Raw genomic sequence first — 12,689 nt, 5'->3', positions numbered from 1 at the left:
TTGAAAGCTTGCTTTGTGCATTATATTCCTGGTTAAGTGTGTAAGGAATTACAGAGAGGGTAGAGAGAGGAAAACAGACTGTAAGAGCACGACTGCACAGTAGGAACTTTGCATAATCATGTGTTATCCCCTTGTTTCTGTGTGCTGATAAAGAGAAATTAGAAGTGAGATTAAAAGCTCAAATAACAGGTTTTAGAGATGCAGAGAGATCTGACAAAAATTCTCGAGCCTCGGAGGTCAACTTGGTGTCACAAGGCATGAGTAATTTTGCTGGCTCCACCAGCAGTCACACATAGTTTTTATTTGTGCTGAGGATTGTTAACTCTTAACACAGTGTGCATTCCTAACCCCATATTTATTTATCTTTAATTGGTTCTGATTCCTGTGTATTGTCTGGATGCAGAGGTTGAAAATTATGATGAAAACCTCCATGAGAAGGTTGTTGAACAAGGCGGAGCACAGAAACGATACTACTTTGAAAATCTGAAAATCAGTGTGCCTCAAATCAAGTTGAGTGTCTTCACTTCCAACAAGCTCCCTTTGGATCTCAAGGTACACCAGTGCATTCCCAGAGTGGGCTTCCAGTAAAGAGGAAGAAAAGAGAACAGATGCTTTCACTTAACACTCTCAGTTTCCATTTACTCTTGCATTATCCAAGTTAAAAATAATAGAAGTTCCAGCAACTTCTGACATTTAATTTGCATAATTTCCAGTCTCTTCTGTAATAGTCCTTCATTTTTGTAATTTCAGTTGAAGCACAGCCAACTGGACCTAATGACTCACTGCTTTGCAAAGGACCTTAGTTACAATGATCGAAGTGTAAAGAACTTAAAGGGATTTACTGTTTTAAGATAAGAAGTTATTCAACTTCTTATACAAATACAGGACAAATCTGACTGTTTTCATCCAAAAAAAAGTTGTTTCATTGGAATTGAAGAATTTGCATGCGGACTGTGCAAAATAATTGAAAATTAAAGTGAACTGAGATTGAGTATGAACTTAAAGTCAGTTAAGTCTGATTTTAAGTTCATACTCAATCTCAGTTCACTGGGAAGTCTGGTCTTTTTCAATAATCTCATCCAGTGTTCCCAAATCATGTGTTAGGACCTTCCTGGCCACAATCAAGTGGCAGCAGTCAGTTGCCACTTCAAAAATGATTGATTTAACACTTCAGTCAGAAATACTTGAGTTCTCTCTGAGCTGATACAACTACTTCCCTCCAAGGTGGGAGAGATAAAACCAACCACCCAAACCATAAAACACCCTCCCCATTGTGGAGGAACTGAGCTGCTGCCTTTTCAAAAAACCAAAACTGAGACACCAACTGGGCTTTTTTGTTCTTGATATTAAGGACATCACGATGAGTAAGCTTCTAAAGAAATTTAGTGTTGGGTAATGAATGTCTGTCATGGATTCCTACCAAGATGATCCAGAAAATCACCAGTCCTACGTTCTTGTGTTCTTTTTACTGAATCCTTGTGCCAAGGACAGTTCAACAGCTAGTTGGGGTATTCCTTAGCTGTGATATTCCTAGCTAGAATATTCCTTGGCTGTGATATTCCTTACTGCTCAATAATAGCAGCCCTGTCCTGAATATGTAGTTGCACTTCAGCCTCAACATGAATACCCTTGTAACTGCATTAGTTGAAATGCAGGCTGAGGAGGCAGAACTAGTGGTGAGTGCCTTTAAGAACCCAGCACTGTGCACTGTTCTGTTTGGATTTCCTACCACCCTTGGTATAGGATTGCACATGGATCCATCTTGGCAGCATTCCCTAGAGAAAACTTGGCATATACATTTTTCTCCATAATGCTAACAGTCCCTGCATATTCTGTATATTGACTTTCACAGAAAGAGTTCAATTCAGTTCTGTAGCCCAGGAGAGTTCAGGGTAGGAGGGAGAGAATAATCACAGTAGAGCCTTTGTGGAAGTTTTTCTAACTACCTCTAATGTTTCTGGCTTGGACATGGCTGTCTGGTAATTTGGTGTAGACAGATTATTTTTATTAGGTACCAGTATTAACAAAGTTGTCTTATATAATATCTGATAGTTAAACAGGAAATTACTTCCTACCCAAGTGAATAATGAGGACTACTCTGGTTGGTCATCCATTTACTGAAAAAATAAATAGCTCTTTTCTTACACACAAACTTAGCTCAGACCTGTAACTTGCCTTAATTGCCTGCAGATGGCACAAAAACTCGTGTTCCTTCTAGCAGGCAGCTTGGTGGTTAATGTGTAAAGATAAAACATCAACCTGAAGCTTCTTGCCTTCTTCAGAGTGTCTGATGTTGGTGAGTGTTCAGATGCCACTATCAAGACCTGAAGAAGGGTCCTCTTTCAGTCTTAAAAAATTAGTTTTCTTATAATTTTTTCCAAATTATTTTATTTATGTGTGTCTCTATTTGGATGTATAGCTTGTCCACCTTAACTGTGGTTTTTTATTTATAAATTGCACAAAGTACAGATGGCCTATGAACTAATTACAGTCTTAGTTTTCTTCCTTGAAAAATAATGGGCAATGCTAGTTTGAAGAATTTCTTTAGACCACATAATGTTAAGAAATGAGCCTCAGGCTTACAGGAAATTATGTATGTTATTCTAGCTCATCTTGACACTTAATCCCTTCACAGAAGTTCAGCAGGGTGGAAAAATTCCAGTTTTGTCAAGAAAATTCATTTAGGGTTGAAGAAATGCAGTGCTCAGAAGCTATCAATGCTTAGAATTGAAAGGTTTGTGGGTGACTGCTCTCTATATCAGTGTCCACAGTGCAGTGGTAGAGAACTCCAGCAGCTTCAGAGAATTTTGGTTTGTTACCCATTTAAAGGATGCTGTGAATGAGAAGCAGAGAGAAGAATTACAATGGCAATGTCTTTTATTTACTCAGGCATTGAAAAGCACCCTGGGCTTCCCTCTGATCCGATTTGAGGATGCTGTGATTAATCTGGATCCTTTCACTCGGGTCCATCCATATGAAACTCAGGAGTTCATCATTAATGACATTCTGAAACACTTCCAGGAGGTCAGTGTGGTTGAGATGATGTTGTGGCAAAGGTTGAACTTCTCTTGGTTGAGGAGTTCTCCACTGGGGATGTGGGAACTCTTTCCTGACTATCAAGTGTCACTGCTGTGTGGCTTCTTTGGTCTATGGAGAAGTAGTATCCCAGAAGAAATCTAAAATACACTGCATTTTAAGATTAAGCTATTGTTAATTTTACTGGTATTTGTGTGTTGATTTCTCTCATAAACCTACCTGGACTGGCATAAGCTTCTGTTGTGGGTGGGATGGTTTTTTTCCCTCAACCTTGCTGGTGTAAATGTGATCCATAAGAAATACTTCATTCTTCCTCTTGATTTTCCAGGAGCTGCTGAGTCAGGCAGCAAGCATTCTAGGGTCTGTGGATTTCCTTGGCAACCCTATGGGCCTACTGAATGATGTTTCAGAAGGTGTTACTGGACTTATAAAGTATGGCAATGTGGGTGGTCTCATCAGAAATGTCACTCATGGAGTATCAAACTCTGCTGCAAAGGTAAAAACTGTGATATTAAAGTTTGCTATAACAATAAGCAAAAAAGAGGCAAAAAGTCAAATAGAACTATTGACCATGCTTGAATTGCTTGATCTTTGTTTTGTAAAAATGACATTTGAAGTGCAGATTTTCTTAAATGCTTTCTATACATCCCAGGGATGCCAGAAGCAGGAGTCAGTGAAGCACTCAAAGCCCTATTACTGCTGTACAGATACTTGTAATTAAATCAACAGCTAACCAAAAGGAGAAATAATTTGCTCCTACATGCAAATGAACAAAGCTGTGTTAAATTATGTATATAATCAACACAGAGAGAGAGAGCACTAGAGAAAGGTGGAGTATTAGGGGTTATTTAGTATAACAGGAATTGTTAGTTTTTATTTTTAAGAAGTGATTAAGCTGATGTGAATAGCAATTATTATGCTGACACTTGAGGTTTGGGGGGTTTTGTGCCACATAACAACAAACTAAAGAATTTCCAGATTGCTTTGTATTTATCTGTAGTTTATTTCCAAAGTCTCTGCATGGTGAACATTCTTTTGTCCTTCCTGATTACAGCTGAAAGAATTCAATTGTATCAGTGAAAATAACTGTATTTAGTGCCCAAGAGAGGCAGGAGTCAGAAACATGAAGTAGTTTGGATCATGGTTGATGCTGTACTTGATAGTTAGCAAACATGTTCTTGAAAAGTTTTGTTACATACATGGTGTGCTGGCATGAGTCCCTTCATGGGTACAGCTGCAGTAATTTTTGACACAAGGGCATATTGGTAAGTTTGATTTTGTAAAAATTCTTTACTTTCTATTTTTATCATTTTCCTAACAGGTAACTTTGTGTGTATTGTCATGCTTCATCTTTTAATAACCTTTCCCACTTATTTGTGTACAAGGAAATCTGCTTTTCCCCTTCCTTAGTGAAAAAAGGTAATTCAGAAGATGTGAAATGCAGAGTCTGTGTAATTACAGAGAGGTCAAGACTACCATTATCTAACCTAGTCCATCACCAATGCAGAGCTGGATCTGACCCAGAGAGCTGAGCCATGAGCAAAGATGACATGCACATTCTCTGTCATAATTATCTTGTTTGCAGCATTAGCCTATTTTGCACAATTTCAAGAAACTCAAACAAAATTCTATGTTGATATTCCTGCCTTAATCTCCTAGTAGGTGCTGCTGTAATTCTCAGCACTGCAAATCCAAGCAGTCTGGTAGAAGACTTGCTGAGCTTCTGGAAGGCAGCTGGATCTGTCTGCAGACGAGTCCTTCTGTCCATGCTTTGTCCTCATGGCTGTGGTCTCTGGTGACCCATCCACTCCACCCAATGGAGTATGTTTCTTTAGAGTTTCCTTTCTATAAAGTGGTGTTTCCTCATTGCAGTCACATCTGCAGCAACAGTCTCATAAATCTTCCTTTAAAAGGCACGAGCCTTCCTCTGTTTCCCACAAGGGCAAGGTCATTCTTTGAACTTTGGAGTCATTTGTAACCAAGGGGTTTGTGAAGGAAGATTTTCAAAGGCAGAAGGGCAGTTGGATGCTGAACTCTTTTCAAAATTCAACAGGAGCTGAGTGCCTGCTTCCCATTTATACCTTTGAAAATCACCCCATGTACTATTTATTAGTCTTCCCAGGTATTTTTTCTTTCTCCTTGATATATCAGAAATGGCTCTGTGATGCAAGTCTCACACAGTTCCCTTTTCAAAGCTTTTTATATGGTTTATATATTTGTCCTTTTGGAACAAGGAGAGAAAGCCATAATTTAAGAAAGCTTAGTAGTACATTGTGGAGCTCCTTGATTAATCCTCTTTCCAAAGGTTGAATCTTAATTCTGCTGCATAGAAGACAATGGTACAAAAGGCTCAAATAGTCAGGTTGAATTCTTCCTTATGTGTTGCACTGCTTTCAGGCATTTAAATCTGCTTGAAAACTAAGCAAGGAATGTCCATAAGATAAAAAAATTGGCATTTCAAGTTCATTTTGGGATATATTATGTTCATGGGACAACACAGTAATTTGTCTTTTACTTTCTGCTCTACCTTCTTTGTGCCTTATGAGTGTTTCTAGGGTATGTAAAGTATTGGTAAAGAAAATTATGCGGAGAGAAAAAACAATTTGAGTTAGTCAAGAGAAACAAAACTGAAACAATAGGTCGTTTTCATCTTGCTGTTGGTGCTCCAGGAAGGTATTTTTAAGTATATTTTCACTGCATAAATTTTCACCTGATTTGGCTGTGCCACAGAGGGCTCTTGTCTTTGCAGCTAATTCTGTGGCTCTGGTAACTAAAGCAGCCAAAACTTAGAGGAGCCTGTGTCCTGCACAGGCACTGAGGGCTGGGAAAAATCTCCATTTTGGTTGTCTCACTACCTGACTTATGAAGTGTCTAAAATAAAAATCTATCCTAGATTTTAAGATGAGTTAGCTATTGAGGTGTGAGTAGATAGATAAACAAAGAGTAATACTATAATCATGGCTTTTAAAGCAACACTGCTCAACTGAATCGAGAAGTAAGCTATTGGAGTTGTATCTGGTTTTGTCATTTTATTGCTTTTCTATTTTATAGTTGTGCTGATTATCCCTGTAATGGCTTTTCCATGCATTTCAGAGCATGCAGTGGGTAATGCCTTCTTTCAAGTGGAGAGCTGCAGTGTATTTAAATTGGCACAAAACCTTAGGTTAAATAAAGTTCACTCCAGACAGTTTTGTAGTTTTTATCCCTTGGAGATTCCAAGTTCTGTATTTTAAAAAGTTCTTTGATCCTAAATATAGACACCAGAGGGAATTACATTCCCTCTGAATGGAGCCTTCTATAGTTGCCATATGCGTGGAAATGTCTCACATTCTTGGCATCCACACTTTTTTTATTTCCCCCGTTAGGCATGATAGAACTAAATCCTAAATTTCCCCTGTTTCAGATGTGTTTCAATTAGAAATGAATATTGAACACTGAATGAGGAACTGAACAGAACTGTTCTGTAGCTTGTGTTTTCCAAATGAGAAATAAGTGTGGTTGTATCTATTACTGGCAAATAGGTGTTCTGCTGACAAATGGTGGTAAAGGATTGAAAAGATTCATAGCTTGTCAATACTGTGTTTAATGTCTCTGATTTCTCTCTACCTCTACCATAAATTCTCTTATCTTTTAGGAATTGTGAGCAAATAGTAGTGTAGCTGTTATGACTCTGTTAGGTCAAGGGATATAGAATGGAGATAATTGTTTTGTACCTCCCTTCCTCTTGAGAAAAAGAATTTAATGAACTTCATGAAAGAGCTTAATTTTCATGTTGAACTCTGATGTTGCCATTTTAATTAGGCTTCTGAAGGAAAGGTAAGCCATCAGTCAGAGCTGCATTTTTCTGTTAGGTTTTTGGGAAGCAGGCAGAGTTGTGAGAGCCAGGCTTCCTTCCAGAAGGAGGCACCTGAGATGCCAGAACTTCCCTAGAGCAGAGTTGCAGCAAATTGCATTTGAGTGTCTGTTTTCTTTTATGGCTGATGAGCCTTTCTGCCCTGGACTTTCATTCCATCTGTTTATTTCAGCTGAGTTCAGACTGATGGCAGAGGTGCTTAGGTGCTTAACAGAGATAGGAAAAGAGGTGAGGTGTTAGAACCAGATAAGAAAACTTTAAGAGTAGTAAGGATGCTCCAGGTGAGTGTTTGGCCTGGAGGCAACTGTAGAACAGGAGCATGAAAGCAGCACAAAGGGAGATGTGAGTTTTAACCCTCCTTGTAGGATAAATCAAAGCAGAATCTCAAGTGGTTGGCAGTGACAGGAAGATAAAGATAACTGAATGGAAAATAAAGAGAAAGTAATAAAGGGATTATTTAAAAACAAATCTTGAACAAGCGTTTGACTTGCATGAATGTCAACTGTAACAAAGTTGGCAGCAAATACAATGAGAAGTGGCTGTACCAGAGCACAGAAGGAAGGTCTAGTTTGAGCAGGCTCTACCCAAAAACAGACAGAAAGGTTTCTAAAACAATCAAAGCTGATGATTGCCTTTTGTTTAAAGTGTTTTTGGTTATTTTTGCTCACTTAATCAATCACTCCTCTTTCATTCCGAAGCAAGAACCACTACCATTCTCCCATCTTGGGACTAACTGCAGTTAAGCTCTAGCAACATCAAAATGCCAAGGAAGTAGCTGAAAATAAAATCATATCTTGGTGTCAGGGAACTTCTAACAAAAGCCTTTCTATATGAAACCTGAGAAAGAAATACATGGTGGTGTTTTCCTCAGAAGAGTCTTAAACAGCATTATCAAGTGATGGTCATGGTGGTGCTTTGGTTCTGAGTTTGCTGAATGTCCTACCACTCTATATTTCCATGGTGTTTGTTTGATTCCTTGCTCTTTTCCTTAACTCCTGAGAGCAGAATGTGTGTGGTTAGTGTCAGTCTCACTGGATAAAGGTGAGGAAGGCCAGAATACATGTCATCTTCTGGGCGACCTTACAGATTAGAATTTGTCTTTTCCTTCAGGAAAGCTGGCAGTCATCCCTTACAAAGGGTAGTTGAGGCATTGAAATATTGGGATTTACTGTAATTTTTTCTATTCCAGCTATGATTTATACAATTTGGGTCAAATGTAGCTTTTTTGCATTTTCTTCTGTGTAATCTTTCTTTCCCAGTGTAGCATAGAGGCTCCTGCAGCCTGTCCAGGTGGCACTGCAGATCATCCTCAGTTTAACTTGCATTTCATCCACAGATTTGCAGGTTCACATAAGCAATGAGAATCTGTATCAAAATGTGTAGATTATGAGGTGGACAGCAATTGAAATCCCCAGGCAGAAATGCTGAGTACATGAGGGATATTACAGATGAGGCCATTTCCCCATTTCCTGCCAGTTTGAAAAGACAGCAAGTTTTATGACCAATTAGTGGCAATCAAAAGCCATGGAAAGTGTCAGTTTTAATGTGCAGAACATCTGGCATCTGTAACTAGTATCTTTGAAAGAGGTTTTGGGATAAAGGATCATCTTTGGGAAGTTTGAAGAATTTCTTCCTGGTTTTCATTTGTACCATGGGATAAAACGTGTGTGGCCAGCATCTAGGTTAAAAGTTTTCCTCTCTATTTGGTTTAAATTCAGCCTTTCTTTTACAGAGCTTCTTGCACAACGTGAACACACTTTACTCCAGTGTATTTTTATGTGGAGAAATGGGTATAGGTAGATTGAACAGAAATAATGGTATATTCTGTGGGAAGAACTGGTTTAAAGTGGGCTTAATGTCCTAAATGTACCTCATTCAAAAGCAAACTACACATTGGATGAGCCTTACCCAGGAGAAATTGCTCAATTGACCATGAGAGTCCTGTAACAATGCAGCAACTGCACACATGGAGATGCACAGCTGGGTAGAGGAATGTACAGGTGACCATTGGACAATTGAAAAAAAGAGGGATTAAAGAGTTTTAGGTTTCACACCAGCTCTACAGCTTCATTTCAAAGGGGTTTACCAACTGATTTTCCTGTAAAATAAAATGCACTGTTTCTGTTTTGCTGACTCATTGGAGAATTCAGTGAGCAAAGGAGAATTTAAAATGAGGTATGCAAAGAGTTGCCAAGTCATAAACTGTGACACTGGAAATAAGCATTTATCATAGATGAAATGAAATTTAGTTTTAACCTGCAGTTTTTGAGTGGTTACATGTCATGCAGACAGGCACATCTATCCCATATATCACCATTAGCATCTGAAGGAGAAAAAATGGGGTGTGGGTTTGAAATTCATCATTTCAGTCTTGACAAATGGCTGACTGCACCTCCCTACTGTGTATTTAAAGTTGTAGTGTTGAGTAGAATATTAAATAGTACAGACTTAAACTTGAAGCTCCTTAGCTGTGTATCCATGAGGAGTGAAAATTGTGTTTCTTTGTGCAGGGGAGAAGGCCAAGCTGTACCAGGAGATCCAAACAGCTCAGAGTTGTTCACTATTTACACACACACACACGATGGCAGGTCCAATTAATGTGCTTGCATGGGCTTTCCTTCAAAACATCTAGAAACATGGACAGCCTGTTAGTTTTTAAACAGGAGGTTCTTTCAGATCCCAAGTGTAGTCTCAGGTGGTCATGGCAGAAAAAGAAATTGTCTGGAAAGAGCCTAAGTGCTGCAGTTAGTGGCAGATGGAAATGCTTTTGGAAATCAAAATCAAGAGAGCTGGTAAAGATGATGTTAAAACCAAACCTAATGTACTCTCTCTTTGTTGTTACCTATTAACTCAAGGTACTGGATCTCTTGAGGCTTTTTCTCTGATTTTCAGTATATTGGGGTGTTTAAGGAAGGGGGGGAAAGAGGGCAAATAATTCCATTCCCAAAAAATAAACAAACATGAAGACCTTCAGGTTTGGTAAGAGTTAAGGCCGGGGGGAGGGGAATTATCTGTTAAGAGTATTAGTTGTTTAATAAAGCACAGTTGTCCTCCAGATGAACCCGCCAGTGACTCCGCAATTGGGGTCATTCCAAGTTCACGCTGTGGACTTTTGACTGCCTTTCTGTGTCTGTGAAAACAGCCGGCGGTTCCTGCAGGGATCACTCATTCAGCCCTGTAACACAAAACTATTGCCGGCGGGCCCCTGCTGCTGCTGCTGCCGCGGCTTCCCGGGAGGTGCCGGGGGAAGCGCCCCCGCTGCCGGGGCACGGCGGGCTCGCAGCTCCCCGGGGACTCCCGGCTAATCAGCCTCCTCCAGCCGGCCCATCAGGGGTTCCCGGGCCGCCAGCAGCCCTTGTCAGCATGCATTAGGAAGCTCAGTTAACGATGGGATGTGAGCTAATTAAAGCTCCTTTACTTTGGGCGTGTGACATAAATAGAGGTGGGGAATGCTGCAGGGAATCTCAAGGAACATGTTTGTTCGGTAGGAAAAGCCGGCGGCTCCTCGTGGTTGTCAGTAATTTGGAGAGGGTCAAAGTTTATGTTGCTCTGAAAATGAGAAGCTGATTATCGCTTTTTGCTGATTTAGTATTTTCTAAATTAAGAGTGTGTTGGTGCTGTTCAGAGTGCCAGGACTTGTTTCTCTCTGCACAGCTTGGCTGGGTTATAAAAGCCTTGGAGGCTCGGCCTGAACTGTCCTTTCTGGTTAGGACTGGATTGAAGAGTTCACTTGGTCTGTCTTGATGTGTAAAGGAAAATGTGCAACTCTAGACCATATAAATATAACTGAATTCACAATCTTCCCTGCTAAAACGCCCCAAGTAAATCTTAAGAGACTGACCAAAGCCATGACAAAAGTACTTTGGGGAACAGCTTCATTTGAAACCTGACAAACAAACAGCTGTTATGTTTTCAAATAAAGGCATTTTACATTTTAGTCCCAGTATAACACACCATTGACCACAGTGATAGGAAGGGAGGAAGCTGTGTTGGTTGTCTGTGCCTACTGATGGCCAATTTGTAAAATTGAATATATACTGCTTCCACTCTATACCAGTGTGTGTACTGATGAGCCAAGAAGCTGCTCTAAAAGTTATTTTTATGGTAAGTCACAGAAATATATTACATATCAATCCTGAGACATTGCAGTAAAAGCAGGGGAATTTAGGCTGCAGATTTTACTGGACAACTTGATCTGTCCCGTTGCACCCAGTCCTTGTGTATATCCAAGAATCTGGCAGGGCTTTTTGATTTTTGCACTTTCCAAAGAATAGCAGCAAGATTTGAGGATGACCTTTTTTAACCACAAATCCTAACAGCATATACATATGTCTCCTTAGCCTGGAACATGTACATTGTAAGGATTTTTTGCCTCCATAGGCAAATGCTTGATTTGTAACTGTTGTAATTTATCAGCTATCAGCATAAAAACAGACATCAGCATAAAAATTAGCTTCTTCTAAAATACCTTTAACAGGTTGTAGAGTTGTAGGAATAAAGGTGATTTTTAATGATGTTGCTACAATGCAAGTGACCACGAAGGACTGGATTCCTTTCTAAATGAGTTCTGCAAAGCAAGGATGAGAACCTAATAAACCCTTTGGTTTCTGATTTAAACACAGTTCATTGTGAGGTTTGCACAGAAATTTTAAGTTCTCTACATTTAATTTCATCACTTTCTCCCTTAACATTCCATCTTGGAATGTTCTGCTTTGCTCAGTCAATAATATTTGTAGATGTACCGTTCTCTGATGCTAGAATTACAATGGAATGTTTGGACTCAGGTCATAATTGTGTATTTATCCTTTTGGGATGTCCTTAGAGAACCAGGCAGTGCCAAGAGCTTAAAAAGACTTTAAAAGATTACTGAAAACTTATTTCCATGCTGTGTGCTTCATGCATCTGGCTTAGAGGGAGCAAGCAGTCCAAAGTTGAGTTTTCATTTGCTTTGAATTCTTTTTGTGCCCTATAAGCCTTAATTGTTTGGCACCAGCTTTGGTTCACAAACACTGTATATGGGTGGTTTTGTTTTCCTTCTATTGCTTGAAACAGCAAGGGATATGTAGTCAGTGGTAAAAGGTTTTTGTGGTAAAACTTCCTTAATTTTTGTGCCTTTAAAAAGAAAAACAAAAGACCAAGTAACCCCAAACATGAATAAATCAGCTTTTTGTACAGATAGTATTTCATCTGCTTTTGCAGATCTTGGTGAATAGTTGGTATTGATTGTTGACAATGTGTAAATGTAAAACAAGAAATGATGAATCATTGATTTACTTGAGTCTGCAGAGGAGGAGGCTGAGCCCAGCATGGCCCAGGCTTGCAGAAGTGCAATAACATCTTCAATGATTGTATGGAGGGCTGAGAGTGGTTAGCTTGCTCGTCCAGAGATAGTGTGTACAGTAGCATCATATCCTGGGATTTGGGGAAAATGTCAGATTTCACCCTCCTTGGGAAGATGAGTTTATGTTGCAGCAGGTAGGCTGAAGTGCAGTGGGGGCTGTTCTCTGCTTGCTGTATGTCAGTCAGTAGCTTCATATCATACATGAACTGGTATGGGATGAAAACCAGGGATCCAAGTGTCTTTGGAGTGTAGGTCTGGAAGAAAAGATCAGTGTCCCTCTGGAGAAGGAAAGTGCAGGAAGAACCATCTGCTCTGGGGACAAGAAGGGTGAGAGGAGGCAGAGGGTATCTGTGAATGGAGGTGGACAAATGCTCAGCTGCCTGGGGCTTTTAGGAGGGGTTCTCCTGTCAAAGCTTTAAACAATACATACTGATGATAAGTTGAAATATTTGAAGTACA

At 39.6% G+C, this 12,689-nt stretch overlaps 1 protein-coding gene across 1 annotated transcript in view; it reads left to right on the top strand.

Annotated features, from left to right (window-relative positions):
- Positions 1-12,689, top strand: part of VPS13D (vacuolar protein sorting 13 homolog D) — a 96,969-nt gene that overhangs the window by 56,428 nt on the left and 27,852 nt on the right. The window contains exons 62-64 of the mRNA XM_031062339.1: positions 404-552; positions 2,890-3,024; positions 3,365-3,532. Of these exons, the coding sequence (XP_030918199.1) occupies positions 404-552; positions 2,890-3,024; positions 3,365-3,532 (452 nt within the window). The remainder of the gene's footprint in view (positions 1-403; positions 553-2,889; positions 3,025-3,364; positions 3,533-12,689) is intronic.

Source organism: Geospiza fortis, unplaced genomic scaffold (genome assembly GCF_000277835.1).
Source record: "Geospiza fortis unplaced genomic scaffold, GeoFor_1.0 scaffold132, whole genome shotgun sequence".
Lineage (NCBI taxonomy): Eukaryota > Metazoa > Chordata > Aves > Passeriformes > Thraupidae > Geospiza > Geospiza fortis.
This window is presented reverse-complemented; position numbering and strand designations above follow the sequence as displayed.